Source organism: Lissotriton vulgaris, chromosome 7, assembly GCF_964263255.1.
Source record: "Lissotriton vulgaris chromosome 7, aLisVul1.2, whole genome shotgun sequence".
NCBI lineage: Eukaryota > Metazoa > Chordata > Amphibia > Caudata > Salamandridae > Lissotriton > Lissotriton vulgaris.
Genome location: NC_141695.1, coordinates 1,292,895,882 through 1,292,919,983, shown reverse-complemented (window position 1 = coordinate 1,292,919,983; position 24,102 = coordinate 1,292,895,882). Strand labels below are relative to the sequence as shown.

Below are 24,102 nucleotides of genomic sequence, written 5' to 3'. Positions count from 1 at the left end.
TTTTTTATTAATTACAAAAAATGTAACACAAATATTAAAAATACAAACAATTCTTATACATAAACATAAAACACATACATATAAAATAAATACTAAAATACATGGCATTTATAAACAAAGCATATTTTAACAATGATATTTTTGCAAACGATATTAAACACTTCAAAATTTTTAACATCAATATTACTTACCTAAAATTGATATTCTTGACTACAAGAATCTGTATGTCGATATTTCTTTTTTATGTTTGAAAGCTTTATTAGAGTAAAATCAGATATTATAATAAGGTGACATCAGCAAAATATAAGAAAAAGGCTAAAGGATGGGATACATTAAACATAAGTAACCAATATCACAATGAAAAGCAAAGCATTTTGAATTATTTTACGGGGAGGAGGGGGGGAGGGGAGGGAGGGAAAATAAAAAGCATGGTAATATCAGAGAGAATGGATAAAAAATAGAAATACAATGGATGTCAATCAGAAAGTACAGTAAAATACATAATATTTAGTAAATACTTGAAATAAGAACTTTTAGCAAAAAGGAAACATGTATTAAAGCTAAAAAATCACAATAGTAAAATCGAAAAATATTCTAAACTACAGGCAAGAGTACAAGTGTTCAAGGGGGTTTGAAATTATCCGAGGAAAGTGGTGAGTATGTTTTTTTGGCAGATTGATCTAAATATAAAGTGAGAGGTAACCAGTAAAGTTCAACATTTCCGGAGGCTTTGCAGGAGGAGGCAAAGGCAACATCAAGTCTGTGTGATTGACATACTAAATTCCACCAACAAGTTAGAGACAAATTGTTCAAGGATTTCCAGTTAGAAACAATGTGCTGCAGTGCAAGGGCTAGCATGAGATCAAAAAGACCGTGGGAATGTGGAGGGAGATCCAAGTCGTCTGAAAGGCTACCAAGAAACACAAAAGAGATGGAAAAATGAATAGAGATGTTAAAGATACGGGAGAGGCGAGAACATATCTGGGTCCAAAAAATGCGAACTGGGGGACAGAGGAAGAAAAGGTGTAAAAGATCTGCATTGGGAGCATTACAGGTCCAACAATTAGGTACAGAATTGGATTGAAAGCGAGAAATAGAAAGAGGAGAAAGGTAAAGTCTGTGATAGAAGAAAAAGAGGGATTGAGTAAGAGAGGCAGTCCGGGAAATCTTCAAAGATCTGGCCCATATTTTGTCCCAAAGAGAAATTGACCATGAGGAACCCAAATCCTTCTCCCAGGACAATTCCAATTTCGATTTGAGACGGTCTGGGTCAGGGGCTGAGAAATACCGATAAATAAGGGAAGCTTTAGGAGTAGTAGAGAGGACGGTGATTAGAGAGGGAGACGAGGCTGGTAGGCTTTCAGAAGGAAGAGAATAATAAGAATCTAGAATGGTTTCCATAAGGATGAGGAATTTCTTTGCAAAAGAAGGAGGGCAGTGCAATTGAGATTGGAATTTAGGAAACGAGCAGGGGGATGAGCCATCAAAAAGATGACGTACCCAGATGATACCTTTCGCTCTCCATGAGGGCCATGCAATAGGTCTGTTATGTATTAAGATGAGAGAGTTGTACCATATAGGTAATAGTAGGAAGGATTCCTGAGAGACCGAGGTAGAGGAGACTAAAGGCCGTAAAAGAGAAGAGGTATGTTTGAATAAAAGGGGGTTAAGGCATGGGGCTTTAGAAGTGAAGCGAATTACCTCTTGTAAAGAGTAGGGAAGCAATAACTCCTGTTCCACAGAAAGCCAGAGGGGAGAAAAAGGGGAGGTTTCCTGAGATAACCAGCGGGAGGCTTGTCGAAGTGAGAAGGACTTGTGGTAAAGGCGAAAGTCTGGAAAGTTGGTTCCACCATTAAGTTTAGATTTACGGAGGTGTAAGAGAGATATACGAGCCTTTTTTTGTTTCCAGAGAAATTTAGACAAAACAGAATCAATGCGGCGGAAATATGAATTTGGGATACGAATTGGAAGCATGGATAATAAGTAGATCAAAATCGGGGCAATCATCATCCTGATGGAATCAAGACGACCCCACCAGGATAGGAATAGAGGATTCCAAGAAGAGAGTAGTGAGTCTATTCTAGAGATGACCGCATTCATGTTAAGTTGAATAGAAGAGGAAATAGAGTTGGAGAAAAGAACACCAAGATATTTAATTTTCTTAGAATTCCAAGCAAAGCCGGTGGCTGTGAAGAAGTGGGGAAGGCAAAATTTGGTTAAGGGAAGGATTTCTGTTTTGTCAGAATTTATTTTATAACCTGAAACCAAAGAGAATTTTTCAAATTCACTTAATAAGGAGGGAATAGAGGTGACCGGATCTGAAATAAATAAAAGGATATCGTCAGCATATGCAGATAATTTAAGGTGATGTTTACCATACGGGAATCCAGAAATGGAGGGATTATTACGTATGGAAGTAAGGAAGGGTTCAAGTGCCAAAATAAATAAAAGAGGCGACAAAGGACAGCCCTGACGAACACCGCGTTGAAGCGTGAATGGGGAAGTGAGTTGCCCATTGACGAGAACAGAGGCCTTGGGCATAGAATAGATCAAAGATATATAAGATATAAATTTAGGACTGAAGCCATGCCATTTTAAGGAGGCCATGAGAAAGGACCAGTCAACCCGATCAAAGGCTTTCTCAGCATCTACTGAAATGGCTGCAATGGGAATTGATAGTGAGGGGGCTTTACTTAAAACATTAAGGAAGAGTCTGGAGTTATCCGAGGTAAGGCGGCCCTTAACAAAACCACATTGCTCTTTTCCTATGAGATGTGGTAGGAGCGGGTCAAGGCGAAGAGCTAATAATTTTGCAAAAATCTTATAATCTACATTAACTAAAGATATAGGTCGATAGTTTTTACAAAACTTAGGGTCTCTACCGTCTTTAGGGATAAGGCATATGGTAGCATCCTGAAATGAGCCTTGGGCTGATCCAGTAGAACAAAAAGACTGAAAAAGAGATAGAAGTTTAGGCAAAAGGAGATCTGAAAAATGTAGGTAAAATTCAACTGGAAAGCCGTCAGGTCCTGGAGTCTTGCCTTTAGTGAGGGAAGATAAAGCGGTGGACAACTCTGAGATAGTGAGATCAGTATCAACGGCCGAAAAATTAAGGTGAGAGGTATCTGGTTGAGGTATGTTATCAAAATAAGATTGAATAAGCTCTGGGGTAGGGGGGTTCTCAGGAGTATATAAAGATTCATAGAAAGAGTGAAATTGTTCCAAAATTTCTGCATCTGTGTGAAGAAGAATATTAGAGGGGGAATAGATAGAGTCAATATTAGTTCGTTCTTTACGCGATTTTAGATAGTTAGCCAATAATTTACCTGATTTATTGCGACCTCCATAGTATCGTGCGCTGCTCCGGAGGAGAAAAGAGGAGGCTGAATCTGTAGTAAGCTTGTTAAAAGCAATCTTAGCCTGAAGAAGTTCAGGAGACATATGCTTAGTAGAGGAAGTATAGAATTGATGTTCCAGCGATTTAATGTGTGCAAGGGTAACTTTACGCTTTTGAAGGAATTTTTTCTTCTTTTTAGAGACAAAATCAATGATAAAACCTCGGGCTGTGGCCTTGAAGGAATCCCAAAGAATATGAGGGGGGGTATCAGGTGTAGAGTTAAGTAAAAAAAATTCAGAAGCGAAAGAACGAAAAGAGGAAGAAAAAAGAGGATCAGCAAGAAGAGAAGGGTTAAAACGCCAACGAGAAGATTTAGGAGTAGGAGGAAGAAGGTCAAAAACAGTAATAATAGGAGCATGGTCAGAGATAACAATAGGCTCAATAGAAGAGGATATGATGTGTTGAGATAGAGATGAAGATAGAAAAATGTAGTCCAAACGAGAGAAAGAAGCATGAGGAGGAGAGAAAAAGGAAAAATCCATAACATCCGGGTGAGTGAGTCTCCATGAGTCTACAATATGAGTTTGAGTGATAGTGTCAAGGAATTGCTTATGTGGTTTGTGAGGGGAAAAACGACCAGAAGATCTATGGTCTAAGAAGGGATCAACGATCTGATTACAGTCTCCACCTAATAGGAAAGAATCATCCTGATATTGAACACATTTTACTGTAATAGAGGGCCAAAAAGAGGAGTCAAAACATGTAGGGCCATAAACATTGAACACCGTAATTGGAATAGCATTAATTAGTAGTTTAGCCAAAATCCAACGCCCCTCATCATTTTTTTCTTCTAATAATACTTTACACTGAAGGCGTTTATGAATCAAAATAGCCACCCCGTTCTTTTTTTGAGAGGCAGGAGAGAATAAAACAGTTCCAACCCACAATCGCTTTAGTTTTAAGGACTCAATATCTGAGAGGTGGGTCTCTTGAATAAGAACAATATCTGGATTGTAAGAGGATAGGTGTGAGAGTACTCTTTGCCTTTTGATAGGGTGATTAAATCCTTTCACATTCCATGAAACAACTTTGAAGGTGAAAGAGTAGTAAACTGATCAAAATTGAAAAATGCAAAAAACATACTGTACTTTTAATAATTCAAACTTTAGAAAAGTAATAACCATAAAGTTCATCAAAAAGATAGAAGGAAGGATAGGTAGAGGATGAAAAAGAAAAGGGCAAGGGGAGAGGGGCAGGGAAAGGGAAGGAAGAGCAGCAAGCGAGGGAGAAGGAAGAAAAGAGAGAAGACATAGGAGACAGTACAAATCCAAAAGGATGACCGTAATGAACATACCTGGAAGGGGAAGTACACACAGTGGGAAGGTGGGGAAGTGGTGATGCGTTACAAGACGGATGGACCAGGATCAGGAGCAGAACCACAACGAGACCTCACATAAAGGAACAAAGGATGAAACAAGATGGTGAAGGGAACGTCCAACACACATATCCGTCTGGGGAAAAGAAAAAAGAAATTGTTAACATATGGAACATGGTAGATATGATCTAGAACCAGAATGTAGAAAGAGAAAGTAAGTATATATAAGACATGCAAAGAAGAAAAGATATGAAGAAAGAAGATAAGCGAGATAAGAAAAGTAAGATGGAGATAAAAAGTACAAGGAAGCGCATGAACTTAGAAAAACGCTAATAAAGGACAGGACATGGAGACAACAAAAGTCAGAGTTCAGCCACTATTCGGAGTAGAAGAGGAGGCGTCCATCCCCTCTTCACTCTGCAGAAAGAGAACATTTCTTAGTTCACCAGGATCTTGAAATGACCAAGTCTTATTCCGGTAAGTGACTCTGAGAGTACAAGGATGAAATAGGCCATATCTTGCGCCCAGAGAGCGTAGAGAGGGGCGCATAGCTAAAAATTCTTTACGTCTGGAGGCAGTAACATTAGAGACATCTTGAGATAAGTAAACTGGTTGACCTTGCCAAGTCACTTGTTTCTTGTTCCTTGCTGCTGAAAGAATCAGAAGGAGGTCTGTGTACTTCAAAAATAGGATGATGACTCCACGAGGTTTAGAAGAAGAATCCGCTCTTGCGCCTAGTCTATGAGCCCTCTGTATACTAATGGAGGTAGAGGGGGGTAAGTCCAGAAGTTTCGGCAGAAAAGTGGTAAAGAAAGATACTGGATTGTCACCCTCAAGATTTTCCGGCAAATTGTAAATACAGAGGTTGTTCCGCCTATTGCGATTTTCCAAATCCCCTGTGTGCTTTTCTAGAGAGAGGACAGTCTTTTCTAAAGCAACAATACGTTGCGTGTTAGATTGAAGTTCAGGAATATGTTGTTCGACAGTAGAAATTCGGGCATCCATGTTCTTCCACTTGTCCTTCAAAAGCTGCATATCCGTACTCGTTTTTTCAACAAAGGGACGCATTGCTCGCAGCTCTTCCAAAATTTGATCTATAGAAGAGGTTGAAGGATTATCTTCTGGTGTAGGAGAATTTTGTTTAAGGCGTTTGCCTGATGTAGCAGGTGGAGAAGGCTTACTGGCAGGTGTATGAGCCAAAGATGATTTTTGAGAAGTCATTTTTGTAGAACAATGCAATTTATTTGTACCAGATGAAGAAGCCACCGAAGTATTCACCGAAGGCGTAAAGACAAATTGGGGCTTACGTAGTCTCACCATAGAAATGACTTCTTGTGTCAATAAGCTGAATATGACAGGGTTGCACTCAAAAAACACTTGTCTGGTTCAAAGCATACTTGGCATGAGAAAGTAGCACAGAAATAGCAGGAGAGGCATTTGATCTAAGTGCGCCAAAAAATTAGGTACATAACATGAAATTATCTGCCTGAGGAAGCGCTGGTAAATTGCATTGGAAAGCGCCAGCAAATTGAATGGTGAGTATGCTGGTATTATTGAAGAGAAAGGGCGCTGAACATGGCGTTGAAGAAATAAGCTGTGAGACAGAAAGTCATTAAACAGTGATGGAGGCCAGCTGTGGTACACCGTCAGTTATGAACACTGCAGTGGCAAAGCGCCTGAGGGAAGCGGGTCTCACAGAGGGAGCCTCGTGACCAGAGCTCGAGCAGACGCTCCTCAGCAGAGAAAGTGCAAAAGTAAGCACAACGGAGAAAAACAGTCACCGGAAAATATATTTGCTCACCCCCAAGGTCGGTAATGCTGAATGAGGCATGGCAGCAGAGGTCATCTTGGCGGGTGGCGGAAGCGGAGGTCCGGCAGCTCACTGAACCGCTAAGATGGCGGCTCCGTGAGGGACGGCAGAAAACATTGCGGAAGAGATGAAAAGCGGCACTTCAGAAGCCGCAAAGCCGCTCTGCTCGTTCCCCTGATGTTCCGACGGAAAAGTCCGGGAGAGATGCGTAGGTAGTGTCCCGTTCACATCGGGAAAGAAGGCTGTGAGGAAAACGGTGCGGCGGAGCTCAGCACCTAGCCGGCCATCTTGCGCGGCATCCAAGCCACGCCCCTGTATGTCGATATTTCTGACCCACGATATTTGCAACTAGATATTTGTGCAAGTCTCTGCACCTTTAAAGAAGCATGACGTGGAATCAAGAGTACATAACCTTGGTATTCAGCAGTCCAACCTTCGATAGGGCTGGCTGCAGTTTTCTGAGCAAATGTCTGGGGCTTGACCCTTTTTTTTTTTTTACAAATTAAGCTTTGGATAGGTCCCAGCACCTGTACCAGAGCTGTGTGCTTCTCTTTCTTTTCTGGCTCGGCTCGATCACTCAGAACCAAACTAGACAAAGATCTCTTCTCAAATTGCACATGTAGAGTGTAACCTGCCAAATATTGCCATCTTATGGTCCCGGGGAAGCTGACACTAGGTATTACTGATCGGTTTCACCAGCAAGGAACAGTGAGTCCCTACGGTGAAATCGAATCCCTAGAGAGACCATGAGGTGCCATTGAGCACAGCAACAACATCTGAAATCAGAGAAAATCGTATGTATTCTAACACGAACGCATGCTTTATTACTTAAGTGTGTATCTGTTATTTTAATTATAACTGCCTAATTAGGTACTTTGGAGTGACAAATGCAGGGCTGGTCCCGGCATGGTCCTGAAGAAATGCTAGGGGTAGCATGAAACATGTTGACCTTTCACTGAGCCAATCCTCATTTTAGGTTGGTTAGTAGTGATACCCACCCCACTTTTAACATACCTGCCTAGGAGCATAATACATCTGTTGATGCCCACTAAGCACGGTATTTTTAACCCACCTACACCCACTCCACTAATTCTTTTTTGCACCAAACATAGTCTCTCACTTTAAAGTGCTCCTGCGTAGTTCGTGAGTCGCAGCACGCCCCTTTTCGTAGAGAACTGGGATGGCCCCAATGATGAAGCATGTCACCGCGGGGCGACCCCGGTGAGTGAGGGGACACTAGAAAGAAATGTTTCTTTCTGAACTGGTACCACTGATCACTCAGGGGAGTTACCATGACATGAGCTAGGTCTCGGAACCCAATACTTTGGATTCCATTTTTTGCAATCTGCCCTTAACAGTCAGATATCATTCAGAGCTTTGCTGACAAAAATGTTTTGTGAATTCTATTGCAAATCACAAAGCTAGATGAGAGTCCCTTTGCCTCCTCCTTTCCCTGGTGATGTGCAGGATACATCAAATCATTCTCCTGAACAGACCATTCCAAGTCCTATAGCTTCCTCCCCTCCAAGGCAGGTCATTATATGGAGGGTCAGATCATTTTGGCAACATTTCCACCAATTCAGCAAGATCCTCTGTAACTAGGTCTTCTATGTGCTGTTTTTAATGCCTAAACTGCTCTTATGCTTGCACAAATGAGATGAATCTATTATACAGGAACAAATCCCCACCTATTGCACATAGGCCCTCCTGCCAAATGCAAAATGACATGTTCGCTGTCTGAAAATACTTAGGGAACCAAATGGTGATGCACATTGAAAATGGGGACTTCTTCAGTACTCTGTGCCATAGCAGTGCTGTCTGTCAAACTAGGCAAGGTGCGTTTTTGGGACCCCGTCCAATTGTCCCATTGTAAACCACTCTGACAATGTGTGGTGCACACAGAATCCAGCCAAAAGATCTTCCTTCCAGTTAGGGCCATTTGCAAACCAGTGAACTGCATACGTTGCAGTTGTGCTCCAGCATAGTACAAAATGAAATCAGTGAGTCCATACCCACCTTCCACCCAAGGGAGTAGAGTATGGCATCTCTTCTTAATGTCCTCTCCAGAAGCTTATTGTTCATCTATCTATCTATGACAGCTTCTCAAGAGTGACAGCAGAAACCCAGTGGAGCACATGCAACAATCACATTGCACAATAGATACTCAAGCATTCGCAAATGAAATTAGCTAATACACAAGTTACTTTAAATGATCTGTACAAGATATTGATTATTTACAACAAGGGGTGGTGAGGGACAGAGTCTCTGAATTAAGCAGAAAGCTCTCACCCAGTCAAAAGATCAGGGCTAGATCCAACACCGTTTTTTAGCTCACTGCACCATCCCAGTTTCAGAACCTGGCTGTATGCAAATTAGTCTGTTCCTGTCCCAGTGCATGATGGGAACAGGGCAAACCAAACTACAAAAGCCAATTCTTACACTGGGAAGGAAACAAGCTCCCGGGGACCGGTTTCTGGCATTACAGCCGTCTTCGGCCCGGTTTGCTTGAATCCTGATGGTGCAATGAGCAAGGGTCTCACATCTGAGAATACCCTTCCACGCTTAGGGTGGACAAAAATATTTACAACAAGGGGTGGTGAGGGACAGAGTCTCTGAATTAAGCAGAAAGCTCTCACCCAGTCAAAAGATCAGGGCTAGATCCAACACCGTTTTTTAGCTCACTGCACCATCCCAGTTTCAGAACCTGGCTGTATGCAAATTAGTCTGTTCCTGTCCCAGTGCATGATGGGAACAGGGCAAACCAAACTACAAAAGCCAATTCTTACACTGGGAAGGAAACAAGCTCCCGGGGACCGGTTTCTGGCATTACAGCCGTCTTCGGCCCGGTTTGCTTGAATCCTGATGGTGCAATGAGCAAGGGTCTCACATCTGAGAATACCCTTCCACGCTTAGGGTGGACAAAAATATTTACAACAAGGGGTGGTGAGGGACAGAGTCTCTGAATTAAGCAGAAAGCTCTCACCCAGTCAAAAGATCAGGGCTAGATCCAACACCGTTTTTTAGCTCACTGCACCATCCCAGTTTCAGAACCTGGCTGTATGCAAATTAGTCTGTTCCTGTCCCAGTGCATGATGGGAACAGGGCAAACCAAACTACAAAAGCCAATTCTTACACTGGGAAGGAAACAAGCTCCCGGGGACCGGTTTCTGGCATTACAGCCGTCTTCGGCCCGGTTTGCTTGAATCCTGATGGTGCAATGAGCAAGGGTCTCACATCTGAGAATACCCTTCCACGCTTAGGGTGGACAAAAATATTTACAACAAGGGGTGGTGAGGGACAGAGTCTCTGAATTAAGCAGAAAGCTCTCACCCAGTCAAAAGATCAGGGCTAGATCCAACACCGTTTTTTAGCTCACTGCACCATCCCAGTTTCAGAACCTGGCTGTATGCAAATTAGTCTGTTCCTGTCCCAGTGCATGATGGGAACAGGGCAAACCAAACTACAAAAGCCAATTCTTACACTGGGAAGGAAACAAGCTCCCGGGGACCGGTTTCTGGCATTACAGCCGTCTTCGGCCCGGTTTGCTTGAATCCTGATGGTGCAATGAGCAAGGGTCTCACATCTGAGAATACCCTTCCACGCTTAGGGTGGACAAAAATATTTACAACAAGGGGTGGTGAGGGACAGAGTCTCTGAATTAAGCAGAAAGCTCTCACCCAGTCAAAAGATCAGGGCTAGATCCAACACCGTTTTTTAGCTCACTGCACCATCCCAGTTTCAGAACCTGGCTGTATGCAAATTAGTCTGTTCCTGTCCCAGTGCATGATGGGAACAGGGCAAACCAAACTACAAAAGCCAATTCTTACACTGGGAAGGAAACAAGCTCCCGGGGACCGGTTTCTGGCATTACAGCCGTCTTCGGCCCGGTTTGCTTGAATCCTGATGGTGCAATGAGCAAGGGTCTCACATCTGAGAATACCCTTCCACGCTTAGGGTGGACAAAAATATTTACAACAAGGGGTGGTGAGGGACAGAGTCTCTGAATTAAGCAGAAAGCTCTCACCCAGTCAAAAGATCAGGGCTAGATCCAACACCGTTTTTTAGCTCACTGCACCATCCCAGTTTCAGAACCTGGCTGTATGCAAATTAGTCTGTTCCTGTCCCAGTGCATGATGGGAACAGGGCAAACCAAACTACAAAAGCCAATTCTTACACTGGGAAGGAAACAAGCTCCCGGGGACCGGTTTCTGGCATTACAGCCGTCTTCGGCCCGGTTTGCTTGAATCCTGATGGTGCAATGAGCAAGGGTCTCACATCTGAGAATACCCTTCCACGCTTAGGGTGGACAAAAATATTTACAACAAGGGGTGGTGAGGGACAGAGTCTCTGAATTAAGCAGAAAGCTCTCACCCAGTCAAAAGATCAGGGCTAGATCCAACACCGTTTTTTAGCTCACTGCACCATCCCAGTTTCAGAACCTGGCTGTATGCAAATTAGTCTGTTCCTGTCCCAGTGCATGATGGGAACAGGGCAAACCAAACTACAAAAGCCAATTCTTACACTGGGAAGGAAACAAGCTCCCGGGGACCGGTTTCTGGCATTACAGCCGTCTTCGGCCCGGTTTGCTTGAATCCTGATGGTGCAATGAGCAAGGGTCTCACATCTGAGAATACCCTTCCACGCTTAGGGTGGACAAAAATATTTACAACAAGGGGTGGTGAGGGACAGAGTCTCTGAATTAAGCAGAAAGCTCTCACCCAGTCAAAAGATCAGGGCTAGATCCAACACCGTTTTTTAGCTCACTGCACCATCCCAGTTTCAGAACCTGGCTGTATGCAAATTAGTCTGTTCCTGTCCCAGTGCATGATGGGAACAGGGCAAACCAAACTACAAAAGCCAATTCTTACACTGGGAAGGAAACAAGCTCCCCGGTAGCTTGTCTCCTTTCTGGTAAAGAATTGGCTTGGTAGTTTAGTCTGCCCTGTTCCCATGATGCACTGGGCCAGGGACAGACTGATTTGCATATAGCCAGGTTCTGAGCTGGGATGGGGCAGTGAGATAAATAACGGTGATGGATCAAGCCCTGATCTTTGGACTGGGTAAGAGTGGTCTGCTCAATTCAGACACTCTGTTCATCACCACCCCCTTTTGTAAATCGATTTTGGCCACTATAGGTGTGGCAGGGTATACTCAGACATGAGTCCCTTTCTCACTGCTCCATCAGGATTCAAGCAAGCCGGGCCGAAGAGGCTGAAATGCCAGAAACCGGTCCCCGGTAGCTTGTCTCCTTTCTGGTAAAGAATTGGCTTGGTAGTTTAGTCTGCCCTGTTCCCATGATGCACTGGGCCAGGGACAGACTGATTTGCATATAGCCAGGTTCTGAGCTGGGATGGGGCAGTGAGATAAATAACGGTGATGGATCAAGCCCTGATCTTTGGACTGGGTAAGAGTGGTCTGCTCAATTCAGACACTCTGTTCATCACCACCCCCTTTTGTAAATCGATTTTGGCCACTATAGGTGTGGCAGGGTATACTCAGACATGAGTCCCTTTCTCACTGCTCCATCAGGATTCAAGCAAGCCGGGCCGAAGAGGCTGAAATGCCAGAAACCGGTCCCCGGTAGCTTGTCTCCTTTCTGGTAAAGAATTAGCTTGGTAGTTTAGTCTGCCCTGTTCCCATGATGCACTGGGCCAGGGACAGACTGATTTGCATATAGCCAGGTTCTGAGCTGGGATGGGGCAGTGAGATAAATAACGGTGATGGATCAAGCCCTGATCTTTGGACTGGGTAAGAGTGGTCTGCTCAATTCAGACACTCTGTTCATCACCACCCCCTTTTGTGAATCGATTTTGGCCACTATAGGTGTGGCAGGGTATACTCAGACATGAGTCCCTTTCTCACTGCTCCATCAGGATTCAAGCAAGCCGGGCCGAAGAGGCTGAAATGCCAGAAACCGGTCCCCGGTAGCTTGTCTCCTTTCTGGTAAAGAATTGGCTTGGTAGTTTAGTCTGCCCTGTTCCCATGATGCACTGGGCCAGGGACAGACTGATTTGCATATAGCCAGGTTCTGAGCTGGGATGGGGCAGTGAGATAAATAACGGTGATGGATCAAGCCCTGATCTTTGGACTGGGTAAGAGTGGTCTGCTCAATTCAGACACTCTGTTCATCACCACCCCCTTTTGTAAATCGATTTTGGCCACTATAGGTGTGGCAGGGTATACTCAGACATGAGTCCCTTTCTCACTGCTCCATCAGGATTCAAGCAAGCCGGGCCGAAGAGGCTGAAATGCCAGAAACCGGTCCCCGGTAGCTTGTCTCCTTTCTGGTAAAGAATTGGCTTGGTAGTTTAGTCTGCCCTGTTCCCATGATGCACTGGGCCAGGGACAGACTGATTTGCATATAGCCAGGTTCTGAGCTGGGATGGGGCAGTGAGATAAATAACGGTGATGGATCAAGCCCTGATCTTTGGACTGGGTAAGAGTGGTCTGCTCAATTCAGACACTCTGTTCATCACCACCCCCTTTTGTAAATCGATTTTGGCCACTATAGGTGTGGCAGGGTATACTCAGACATGAGTCCCTTTCTCACTGCTCCATCAGGATTCAAGCAAGCCGGGCCGAAGAGGCTGAAATGCCAGAAACCGGTCCCCGGTAGCTTGTCTCCTTTCTGGTAAAGAATTGGCTTGGTAGTTTAGTCTGCCCTGTTCCCATGATGCACTGGGCCAGGGACAGACTGATTTGCATATAGCCAGGTTCTGAGCTGGGATGGGGCAGTGAGATAAATAACGGTGATGGATCAAGCCCTGATCTTTGGACTGGGTAAGAGTGGTCTGCTCAATTCAGACACTCTGTTCATCACCACCCCCTTTTGTAAATCGATTTTGGCCACTATAGGTGTGGCAGGGTATACTCAGACATGAGTCCCTTTCTCACTGCTCCATCAGGATTCAAGCAAGCCGGGCCGAAGAGGCTGAAATGCCAGAAACCGGTCCCCGGTAGCTTGTCTCCTTTCTGGTAAAGAATTGGCTTGGTAGTTTAGTCTGCCCTGTTCCCATGATGCACTGGGCCAGGGACAGACTGATTTGCATATAGCCAGGTTCTGAGCTGGGATGGGGCAGTGAGATAAATAACGGTGATGGATCAAGCCCTGATCTTTGGACTGGGTAAGAGTGGTCTGCTCAATTCAGACACTCTGTTCATCACCACCCCCTTTTGTAAATCAAGATATTGATTAGTCATGTGGTGCAAGTAGTTTTCTTGCTGAATATGACCCAAGCACACAACCTTTTAGTTTTGAGGTGTGCATTCAAGATTTGTGCACCCATCCCACTTTGAATCCTGAGGCTGCAACATACATAGACTCACCTTGAGTCTCTGCAGCTTTGCTCTTATTAACGATTGCCCCTTTGTTAAGTTATTGAAGATGACTTCTCTTTCAATTAGTTTTGCTGTCACAAGATTTATTCAGGCAGCTCTGAAGGTCAGTGAATTTGAGAGAATGAAAGTTTGCCTGTGACCTTTAAATGGAGGGATACCAAGTCGCCGCTATTTTATGTATTTTTGTTTTAATATGTAAATACTTGCATGGAGAATGTGATTATATATTGTTTGCCTTTGTAACTGATGATTGTTTGATATTGATGGTATGCTAATGCTGTTGTTTGAATTTTATGGATTTCTAAGTTTTTTAACCAAAATAATCTATCTGACTTACTGACTGATTAAGCCGTTTTGTGTGCCACAGACATTTTTGAATGCTGTTAGTGGTTTGTGTCCCTACAATGTCTGCTGGAGAGCAGTTTCAACCATTTATTTACACATTCAAATGCATTGAGGTATTATGTAATTGAACCCTGTAACAGGATCCTTTGTGGATTGTTCCAATTGTGAAGAAATCTAAGGACTGCCTTCTTCTGTTGATCGTTCTACCAAACATGTACCACATAAAATGTGTGTACATCATTGCCCTGTCTACTCATATGTACGGATTACATACACAGTACATGATGTACTGTAATAAAGTAAATTCACTCGATGCATAAAAAGTTAATTCACCTCAGAAGTACCAGTATGTAGTTCTCTAAGTCTTCCCCTTATCAATATGCACTCAACTGCATCAGACATAAAAGCACTCTCAGGTGGGATACATGACGTTTCATTATTGGCGCCATGACTACATTTTGTGAAATATACCATCTATGTGCGCCCCCCCCTCACTTGATTCAGTTTACCAGATGGAAGTTAGCGTATGGAACACATAACAGGACACTGCTCTTATTTAATCCCTATTTTTAAGAAAAACTTTTTCTTCCTTTTTTGGCAGGTCACACTGATGATTTGTGGCATTATTCAGATATTTCTTGGAATTGTTCATGATGTTGGCGACACATTAAGACATCCCCTCTTTTTTACCGGAGCACCAGAGTGGTCTGGGATACTGGTAAGTGATTGAGGCGCAAGTCACTTCCTCAAAATGAAGTCTGCATGCTCAGACGAAAAGTGTTTTAATGGTATATGGTTGTGTTTATATTCTCTAATCTCTACGTTATATTCTCTAAATTTCTCAAAAAGGGACATTACCAGACAGTAGTGTGCCCATTTCCCTTTCTTTAAGGTAGAGTTGTGCGACATTAGCCCATGGTGGTTAGAACAATGCCACCGTTTGATGTTAACTACTGTGTATACAAATGATCCCCAATTACATTTCAAAATATATCCAGTGCAAATTTATCTTGTATGGAAATCCTGAAAATCGCGTCAGATTGGTCTCATGGACTGATAATTGTAAAAGGAATGTGGGGGTTCTTTCGGTGGTTATCAGTTAACTGAATGATATCACATTCACTGGTGTTTTGTTGCATTCAAAAGATCTGAAAGTCATTCTGTTGCCCGTTCAACAGCTTTAAACCGCTGCTCATCATTACCTCTGCTAACTGGATGTTCACAGGTGTGCATTTTGATATCAGAACTCGCTGCATAATTATGTGATAAAATCCAGTTTACTGACAGCGAGTGTATGAGTTTGAGGAAGCAGTGGTGTGAGTATGATTGAAGTTTGTGTATGCGAAGGAGTGTTAGAATTGGTATCTGGTGTTTGAAGTGTGAATATAAGTATGAATCTGTATCCAGTCTATTCCTGTGGGGATGGCAATCTGTGGAGTTTAATGAGGCATTAATACACCCCGAAACTGCACCTCATGGGCAGAGCGAGCTAACCAGTACTCCTCCAAGGTCATTCAGGCTGTTCCTACTTAACTTTTTTCAATAAAGCCAAATATTGCATTTTAAAAGACAATTTTCCCATACATTTACTAAAAGCTGTAGGCTCTGATGATCCACTCATGAAGTATTCCAATACTTTCATGGTGTACCAAGCAACTCTGACCTTCTCCAGGGGCGTTGACTTTATCTTTCATCATTTATCCCATGAAAGGTTTGAAAACATGGTGCAGAACAATGTCATACATTCACCCCAGTACAGAGATCTGGGCCCAAATCCTTCGTTTTTTTGCACTCCACACCACCCCAGTTCACACATGGCCATATGCAAATCAGCCTTGACCCTGTGCCTCATTGGAACATTCCAGCCCGAACTGCCAAGCCATGTCTTTCCTGGACCGGAATCAAGCATCCTAGGACCGGGTTCTGGCTATCAGTCGTCTTCAGCCAGGATAGCTTGACTCCAGTGGTGTGGAGAGCATGGGACTCACGTCTGAGCATACCCATCCCACTCGGGGTGACAAAGGCAAAAACAACAGTTGATGGACAGAATGCAGAACAATGTCATACATTCACCCCAGTACAGAGATCTGGGCCTAAATCCATCATTTTTTTTGCACTCCACACCACCCCAGTTCAGACATGGCCATATGCAAATCAGCCTTGACCCTGTGCCTCATGGGAACAGTCCAGCCCGAAATGCCAAGCCATGTCTTTCCTGGACCGGAATCAAGCATCCTAGGACCGGTTTCTGGCTATCAGCCGTCTTCAGCCAGGATAGCTTGACTCCAGTGGTAAGGAGAGCATGGGACTCACGTCTGAGCATACCCATCCCACTCGGGGTGACAAATGCAAAAACAACAGTTGATGGACAGAATGCAGAACAATGTCATACCTTCACCCCAGTACTGAGATCTGGGCCTAAATCCACAGTTTTTTCGCACTCCACACAACCCCAGTTCAGACATGGCCATATGCAAATCAGCCTCGACCCTGTGCCTCACATGGGAACAGTCCAGCCCGAACTGCCAAGCCGTGTCTTTCCTGGACCGGAATCAAGCATCCTAGGACCGGTTTCTGGCTATTCGCCGTCTTCAGCCGGGATAGCTTGACTCCAGTGGTGTGGAGAGCATGGGACTCATGTCTGAGCATACCCATCCCACTCGGGGTGACAAATGGAAAAACAACAGTTGATGTACAGAATGCAGAACAATGTCATACATTCACCGCAGTACAGAGATCTGGGCCTAAATCCATCGTTTTTTTGCACTCCACACCACCCCAGTTCAGACATGGCCATATGCAAATCAGCCTTGACCCTGTGCCTCATGGGAACAGTCCAGCCCGAACTGCCAAGCCATGTCTTTCCTGGACCGGAATCAAGCATCCTAGGACCGGTTTCTGGCTGTCAGCCGTCTTCAGCCAGGATAGCTTGACTCCAGTGGTGTGGAGAGCATGGGACTCACGTCTGAGCATACCCATCCCACTCGGGGTGACAAATGCAAAAAAAAGTTGATGGACAGAATGCAGAACAATGTCATACATTCACCCCAGTACAGAGATCTGGGCCTAAATCCATTGTTTTATTGCACTCCACACCACCCCAGTTCAGACATGGCCATATGCAAATCTGCCTTGACCCTGTGCCTCATGGGAACAGTCCAGCCCGAACTGCCAAGCCATGTCTTTCCTGGACCGGAATCAAGCATCCTAGGACCGGTTTCTGGCTATCCGCCATCTTCAGCCAGGATAGCTTGACTCCAGTGGTGTGGAGAGCATGGGACTCTCGTCTGAGCATACCCATCCCACTCGGTGTGACCAATGCAAAAACAAGCATTGGAAATGCAATAGGTCTTGCATTAGGAAAGTTTGAGCTATTGGTCTTATAAATTACATTTTTTTTTATTTATGTGTTTGTTAAAATAGCTAAATTAATAGCTCTGTCATTTACAATGCCAATAGTTATAACTTTCGCAAATGTGACACCTATAGCATTTGTAATGCAACATGTTTTTTATTTACGTGACTTAGATGTATTAATATTACAAATAACAATGGCTTTTATTTTTTTTTGTTAAATTAATTGTTAAATAATTTATTTAATTTGTAATGGCAATAACTTAAACTTTTGTAAATAACTTTTGTGAAGATTACATTCAGTGTTTTTTATTGTGACGAAAATCCAAGAACAGAAGTGAAATATTAACATCTTTTTTGTGATTTGTAATAAAGCTTGAAAGCTTGAAAACAGCTTTAAACAGTGTCGCCTGTTGTGAACTGAGGGCTGTAACTCACTGTGTAATGCACTATGTAAAGGAGACCACAAAATACAGAAAGTGTGAATTGAACTTTACAGGAAATGGGAGCCGAACAATGGGGAGAGGGAGGGCGGGGTGATTTATGCTTCCAGATTATGAGGTGGAAGTGCTCTGGCGACTACACCGCCCCCTCCCCACAGTTGCAAGTCAAACTTGAGCGAAGAGAAGAACATGCAGTGTTGCAGATCCTGAGCTAACTTTTGTTTACCTTTGTCAGTGGCAGTGTAATCCCTGTCATAAAGATTACATGTTGTTTTTTATTTATTATTTACTTTGTGTTTCAGCCTGCTGCTAGTTGTGCTAGTTGTGTGCGTGTGTCTGAGGGTGCATGTGGGTGTGTGTATGTGAGTGCATGCATGTGAGTCTGTTTGCAAGTGCATGCTTGTGTGTGTCTGTGTGTGAGTGCGTGCGTGTGTCTGTGTGGGTGAAGAATTCTCTCATGCTGTATTTTGAGAAAGCCTTTGTGTATGCTGTCTATGTTTGTAAGCGCTGCATTTAAAAAACAAGACGGAGGGAAGGCAGAGAAGGGGGGGAGAAATGTGACTCGGCGGGCAGGGGTGTTATAACTTTGATAGTACAACATGTACATACATCAAAGCCCCCCTGTCTGAACGCAGGCGTTCATGTTTTATACATTTTTTCAAATCGTGCTAGCAAGATGAATTTGCAAATGCAAGTTTTACAAGTCTGTACCGAAGGCTGAAGGTGTTTAGGACTGGTGCGGATGTTGAAGCGAAAGCCGCATCCTTATTGGAGGCAGATGCGACACACGGTTGTCCATCATGGCGGTTCCGCGTACATAACGTACTCATTAAGCTACGCATTTGCTTCCGGTTCAGTCTCGCTCTGGCAGGCCGCGCGCCTTCCGGAGGTCGGTAAACAGAGTGACGCTAATCCCATCTGCTCGAGCCGGGTTATCCAAGGCGACGTTAGTCACCTGGAGCAGGGCTCTGGCAGACGAGCAGGGTTTACAGATCTCAGAATGATGGAAATCTATGCAAGCAAGTCCTTTCGGTATCGAACGTAAGGCCCTCACATCCAGAGAACCAAGAGGGCGGGATTACGAGTTTCTCAAGCTTTGTTAATAAGGGGAGGGGGCGGAGCGGCGAGAGAAAGGAGAGACAGCAAGTGAAGACAAGTCCTTTCGGTATCGAACGTATGACCCTCACATCCAGAGAACCAAGAGGGCGGGATTACGAGTTTCTCAAGCTTTGTTAATAAGGGGAGGGGGCGGAGCGGCGAGAGGAAGGAGAGACAGCAAGTGAAGACAAGACGGAGGGAAGGCAGTGAAGGGGAGGGGGAGGAGAAATGTGACGCGGTGGGCAGGGGAGGGGGTGGAGCGGGGGTGTGGGAGGAGTGCGGCTGAGGGAACAGACGGCGATTTGGTGCTGTGCACGTGCATTTTAGGTCAATGCGCTTGCGCATTGACCTAAAACCGCACGGGCACAGCACCAAATCGCCAGTTGGGTAAAGTTTGTTTAAAGCCCTATAGTCTTGCTCTGCTCAATGCGCATGCGCATTGAGAGGCGAGACCTAAAACAACAGTTGATGGACAGAATGCAGAACAATGTCATACATTCACCACAGTACAGAGATCTGGGCCTTAATCCATCGTTTTTTTGCACTCCACACCACCCCATTTCAGACATGGCCATATGCAAATCAATCTTGACCCTGTGCCTCATGGGAACAGCTTAGCCCGAACTGCCAAGCCATGTCTTTCCTGGACCGGAATCAAGCATCCTAGGACCTGTTCCTGGCTATCCGCCGTCTTCAGCCAGGATAGCTTGACTCCAGTGGTGTGGAGAGCACGGGACTCACGTCTGAGCATACCCATACCACTCGGGGTGACAAAAGCAAAAACAACAGTTGATGGACAGAATGCAGAACAATGTCATACATTCACCCCAGTACAGAGATCTGGGCCTAAATCCATCGTTTTTTTGTACTCCACACCACCCCAGTTCAGACATGGCCATATGCAAATCAACCTTGACCCTGTGCCTCATAGGAACAGTCCAGCCGGAACTGCCAAGCCATGTCTTTCCTGGACCGGAATTAAGCATCCTAGGACCGGTTTCTGGCTATCAGCTCTCTTCAGCCAGGATAGCTTGACTCCAGTGGTGTGGAGAGCATGGGACTCACGTCTGAGCATACCCATCCCACTCGGGCTGACAAATGCAAAAACAACAGTTGATGGACAGAATGCAGAACAATGTCATACATTCACGCCAGTACAGAGATCTGGGCCTAAATCCATCGTTTTTTTTGCACTCCACACCACCCCAGTTCAGACATGGCCATATGCAAATCAGCCTTGACCCTGTGCCTCATGGGAACAGTCCAGCCCGCACTGCCAAGCCATGTCTTTCCTGGACCGGAATCAAGCATCCTAGGACCGGTTTCTGGCTGTCAGCCTTCTTCAGCCAGGATAGCTTGACTCCAGTGGTGTGGAGAGCATGGGACTCACGTCTGAGCATACCCATCCCACTCGGGCTGACAAATGCAAAAACAACAGTTGATGGACAGAATGCAGACCAATGTCATACATTCACCCCAGTACAGAGATCTGGGCCTAAAGCCATTGTTTTTTGCACTCCACACCACCCCAGTTCAGACATGGCCAGATGCAAATCAACCTTGACCCTGTGCCTCATGGGAACAGTCCAGCCCGAACTGCCAAGCCATGTCTTTCCTGGACTAGAATCAAGCATCCTAGGACCGGTTTCTGGCTATCAGCCGTCTTCAGCCAGGATAGCTTGACTCCAGTGGTGTGGAGAGCATGAGACTCACGTCTGAGCATACCCATCCCACTCGGGGTGACAAATGCAAAAACAAAAGTTGATGGACAGAATGCAGAACAATGTCATACATTCACCCCAGTACAGAGATCAGGGCCTAAATCCATCGTTTTTGCCCTCCACACCACCCCAGTTCAGACATGGCCATATGCAAATCAGCCTTGACCTTGTGCCTCATGGGAACAGTCCAGCCCGAACTGCCAAGCCATGTCTTTCCTGGACCAGAATCAAGCATCCTAGGACCGGTTTCTGGCTATCAGCCGTCTTCAGCCAGGATAGCTTGACTCCAGTGGTGTGGAGAGCATGGGCCTCACGTCCACTGGAGTTAAGCTATCCTGGCTGAAGACGGCTGATAGCCAGAAACCGGTCCTAGGTCTGGACTGTTCCCATGAGGCAGAGGGTCTAGACTGATTTGCATATGGCCATGTCTGAACTGGGGTGGCTTGGTGAGCAAAATAACAATGTATTAAACCCAGATCCGTGACTGGGGGTGAATGTTTAGCCATTGTGCAACATTCCGTCCATCATCTTATGTGTTTTGCTGTTCACCCTATGTGGGAAGGGTATGCCCAGACGTGTGTCCCTTGCTCACTAAGCCACTGGAGTTAAGCTATCCTGGCTGCGGACGGCTGATAGCCGGAAATCGGTCCTAGCATGCTTGATTCTGGTCCAGGAAAGACATGGCTTGGCAGTTCAGTCTGGACTGTTCCCATGAGGCACAGGGTCAAGACTGATTTGCATATGGCCATGTCTGAACTGGGGTGGCTTGGTGAGCAAAATAACAATGGATTAAACCTAGATCTGTGACTGGGGGTGAATGTTTAGCCATTGTGCAACATTCCGTCCATCATCTTATGTGTTTTGCTGTTCACCCTATGTGGGAAGGGTATGCCCAGACGTGTGTCCCTTGCTCACTAAGCCACTGGAGTTAAGCTATCCTGGCTGCGGACGGCTGATAGCCGGAAATCGGTCCTAGCATGCTTGATTCTGGTCCAGGAAAGACATGGCTTGGCAGTTCAGTCTGGACTGTTCCCATGAGGCACAGGGTCAAGACTGATTTGCATATGGCCATGTCTGAACTGGGGTGGCTTGGTGAGCAAAATAACAATGGATTAAACCCAGATCTGTGACTGGGGGTGAATGTTTAGCCATTGTGCAACATTTCGTCCATCATCTTACGTGTTTTGGTGTTATTTTTCAGAGCATCATTTCACTTCCTCTTACTTTTTTCCATCTTCCCCTCACAGAGAAAAATTTAAAAAATCCTAAATCTCTCAATCACACATAGTAGACATCAGAGCTAGGAAGATTTTATAGGCACATTTAGAACTGCTAACAGTGTAGACACGTTCAATCAGTCTGACAGAAAATATCTGTCAGCAATAGTAATTTCATTTAAACATCAGTATTAGACATATATTTGAAAATAAAAACAAAATGTTACCCTCGGCAAAGATGCACTCTCAAGACAGGTTTTTCATTCAGAACAGCAAAATCAGCAACTTCCAATCAATTAGAAATATGAAGCCTAACACTTTTTGGACTAAACAGTCCTTGCTCTTAGGCAAATGCATAGCAGAGACATCATTGCTGCCACCTGATTACCATTAAATACAATTTCGCCCTCCTGGGCCTCCCTAAGTTCAACAGATGCATGATGGTGACAGTAGTTCTGCTCAATACAATTTACACTCAGTGGGTCTGCCTACGCTGGCATTTCAGATAAATGCCAAAAACCTAGAGTGGGCTAATCCAATGTCTCATTACTGTGATAGCTGAAAATTAATGGAACCTGTTGATCCCAAAATTTCGAACAATCAAAGTCATTCAGGACCTGCTGGGATCTGTGGTGGTGCTTCCTCACTGCCAGACTAGCCATAATATGTGAAACCAAAATGTTGCCCTCAGCAAAGATGCATTCTCAAAACAGGCTTTCACCTTTCTTTCACAACAGCTAAATCAGCATCTTCCAAAGACGTAAACATATGTGGCCTAACTCGTTTCAGAGTAAACAGTCCTTGTCCACAGGCTAAATGTACTGTGAAGTAGAAACATCATTGCAGCCACCTGATTGCCTTTAAATGCAGTTCAGCCTTCCTGGGCCTCCCGTGAGTTCAACAGATGCATCATGGTAACAGTAGTTCTGCTCAATACAATTCACCCCAAGGGTCTGCCATTGCCGCCAGTTCAAAAAGATAAAAGTCAAAACCCTCGAGTGGGCTAATCCAATGTCCTGTTACTGGAATTGCTGAAAATTAATGGAACCTTCTGTTCCAAAAATGAAGAACAATCAAAATTATTCAGGACCCGCTGGGATCTGCCGTGGTGGTTCCGCACAGCCGAACTAGTCGTAATATATGAAACCAAAATGTTGCCCTTTGCAAAGATGCACTCTCAAGACAGGCTTTCACCTTTTATTCACAACCAGCAATTTACAATGAATTAAAAAAATATGTGGCCTACTGCGTTTTGGACTGAACAGTTCTTGTTCACGGTTCACTGATAAAATCTTGACCCTCACAACATCAACCTACACAAATATTAAGACACTCATATTGGATGCAAAAATATCAACTACCTATACTCACCATTGAAAATGCAAAAATATTGTATTAAAAAATCGATACCAAAAGCATCAGGTACAAACATATCGTAAACATAAATATTGTTAAATTTAAATAAACATGCAAGTTAACTAAAATATCGACATTCACAATATCGACAACATAAACATCTCTCAAATATAATTAATTTTTAACCAAAACAATAAATACACACATTCAAATATATATAAACATATAAACAAATGGAGGAGCTACGCGCCAGTCCAGCATGGCTGCGTGAGAGCTCGGCTCCGTCGACCCCTTCCTCCGGCTCCAACATCCTGGCCTTAATCCTGCTATAACTCCCCGCTGCCTGACAGTGGTTTGAAAGCAGTGCACTTTGCCGTGCTCCTGGTACCGCTGCGGCGTACGGAGTCCGAGATAGGCCGTCCTGCGGCTTGCGGCCTTCCACCATCCCGAGCCGGGGGCTAAAGTGTGTGCAGTGCCCGGCTCGGAAGTGATAAACACCGGGGCTGACAACTGGAAGTTGCCGGTCCCGCCCCAGAACTGGTTTGCGGGCGGCCGGCGGCCACGAGAAGAGTCGCAAACAATCGGAGGGGGACCGGGACTCTCCCATGGGACCCCCTACCTAGAGCTGGGGCCTGGCCCGCTTGGACCCTGTGGGATACTGGTGAGAGAGGGGCAACTACAGCCTGTCCTTGCAGCAGGAGCTGTGTC

The 24,102-nt window shown here is 44.7% G+C and overlaps 1 protein-coding gene across 3 annotated transcripts in view; it reads left to right on the top strand.

Annotated features, from left to right (window-relative positions):
• LOC147703522 (membrane-spanning 4-domains subfamily A member 4A-like) overlaps positions 1-24,102 on the top strand; it is a 381,338-nt gene that overhangs the window by 93,148 nt on the left and 264,088 nt on the right. For all 3 annotated transcript variants that reach the window (XM_086931886.1, XM_086931888.1, XM_086931887.1), the window contains exon 3: positions 14,807-14,923. In XM_086931886.1, coding sequence (XP_086788012.1) covers positions 14,807-14,923 — 117 coding nt within the window. The remainder of the gene's footprint in view (positions 1-14,806; positions 14,924-24,102) is intronic.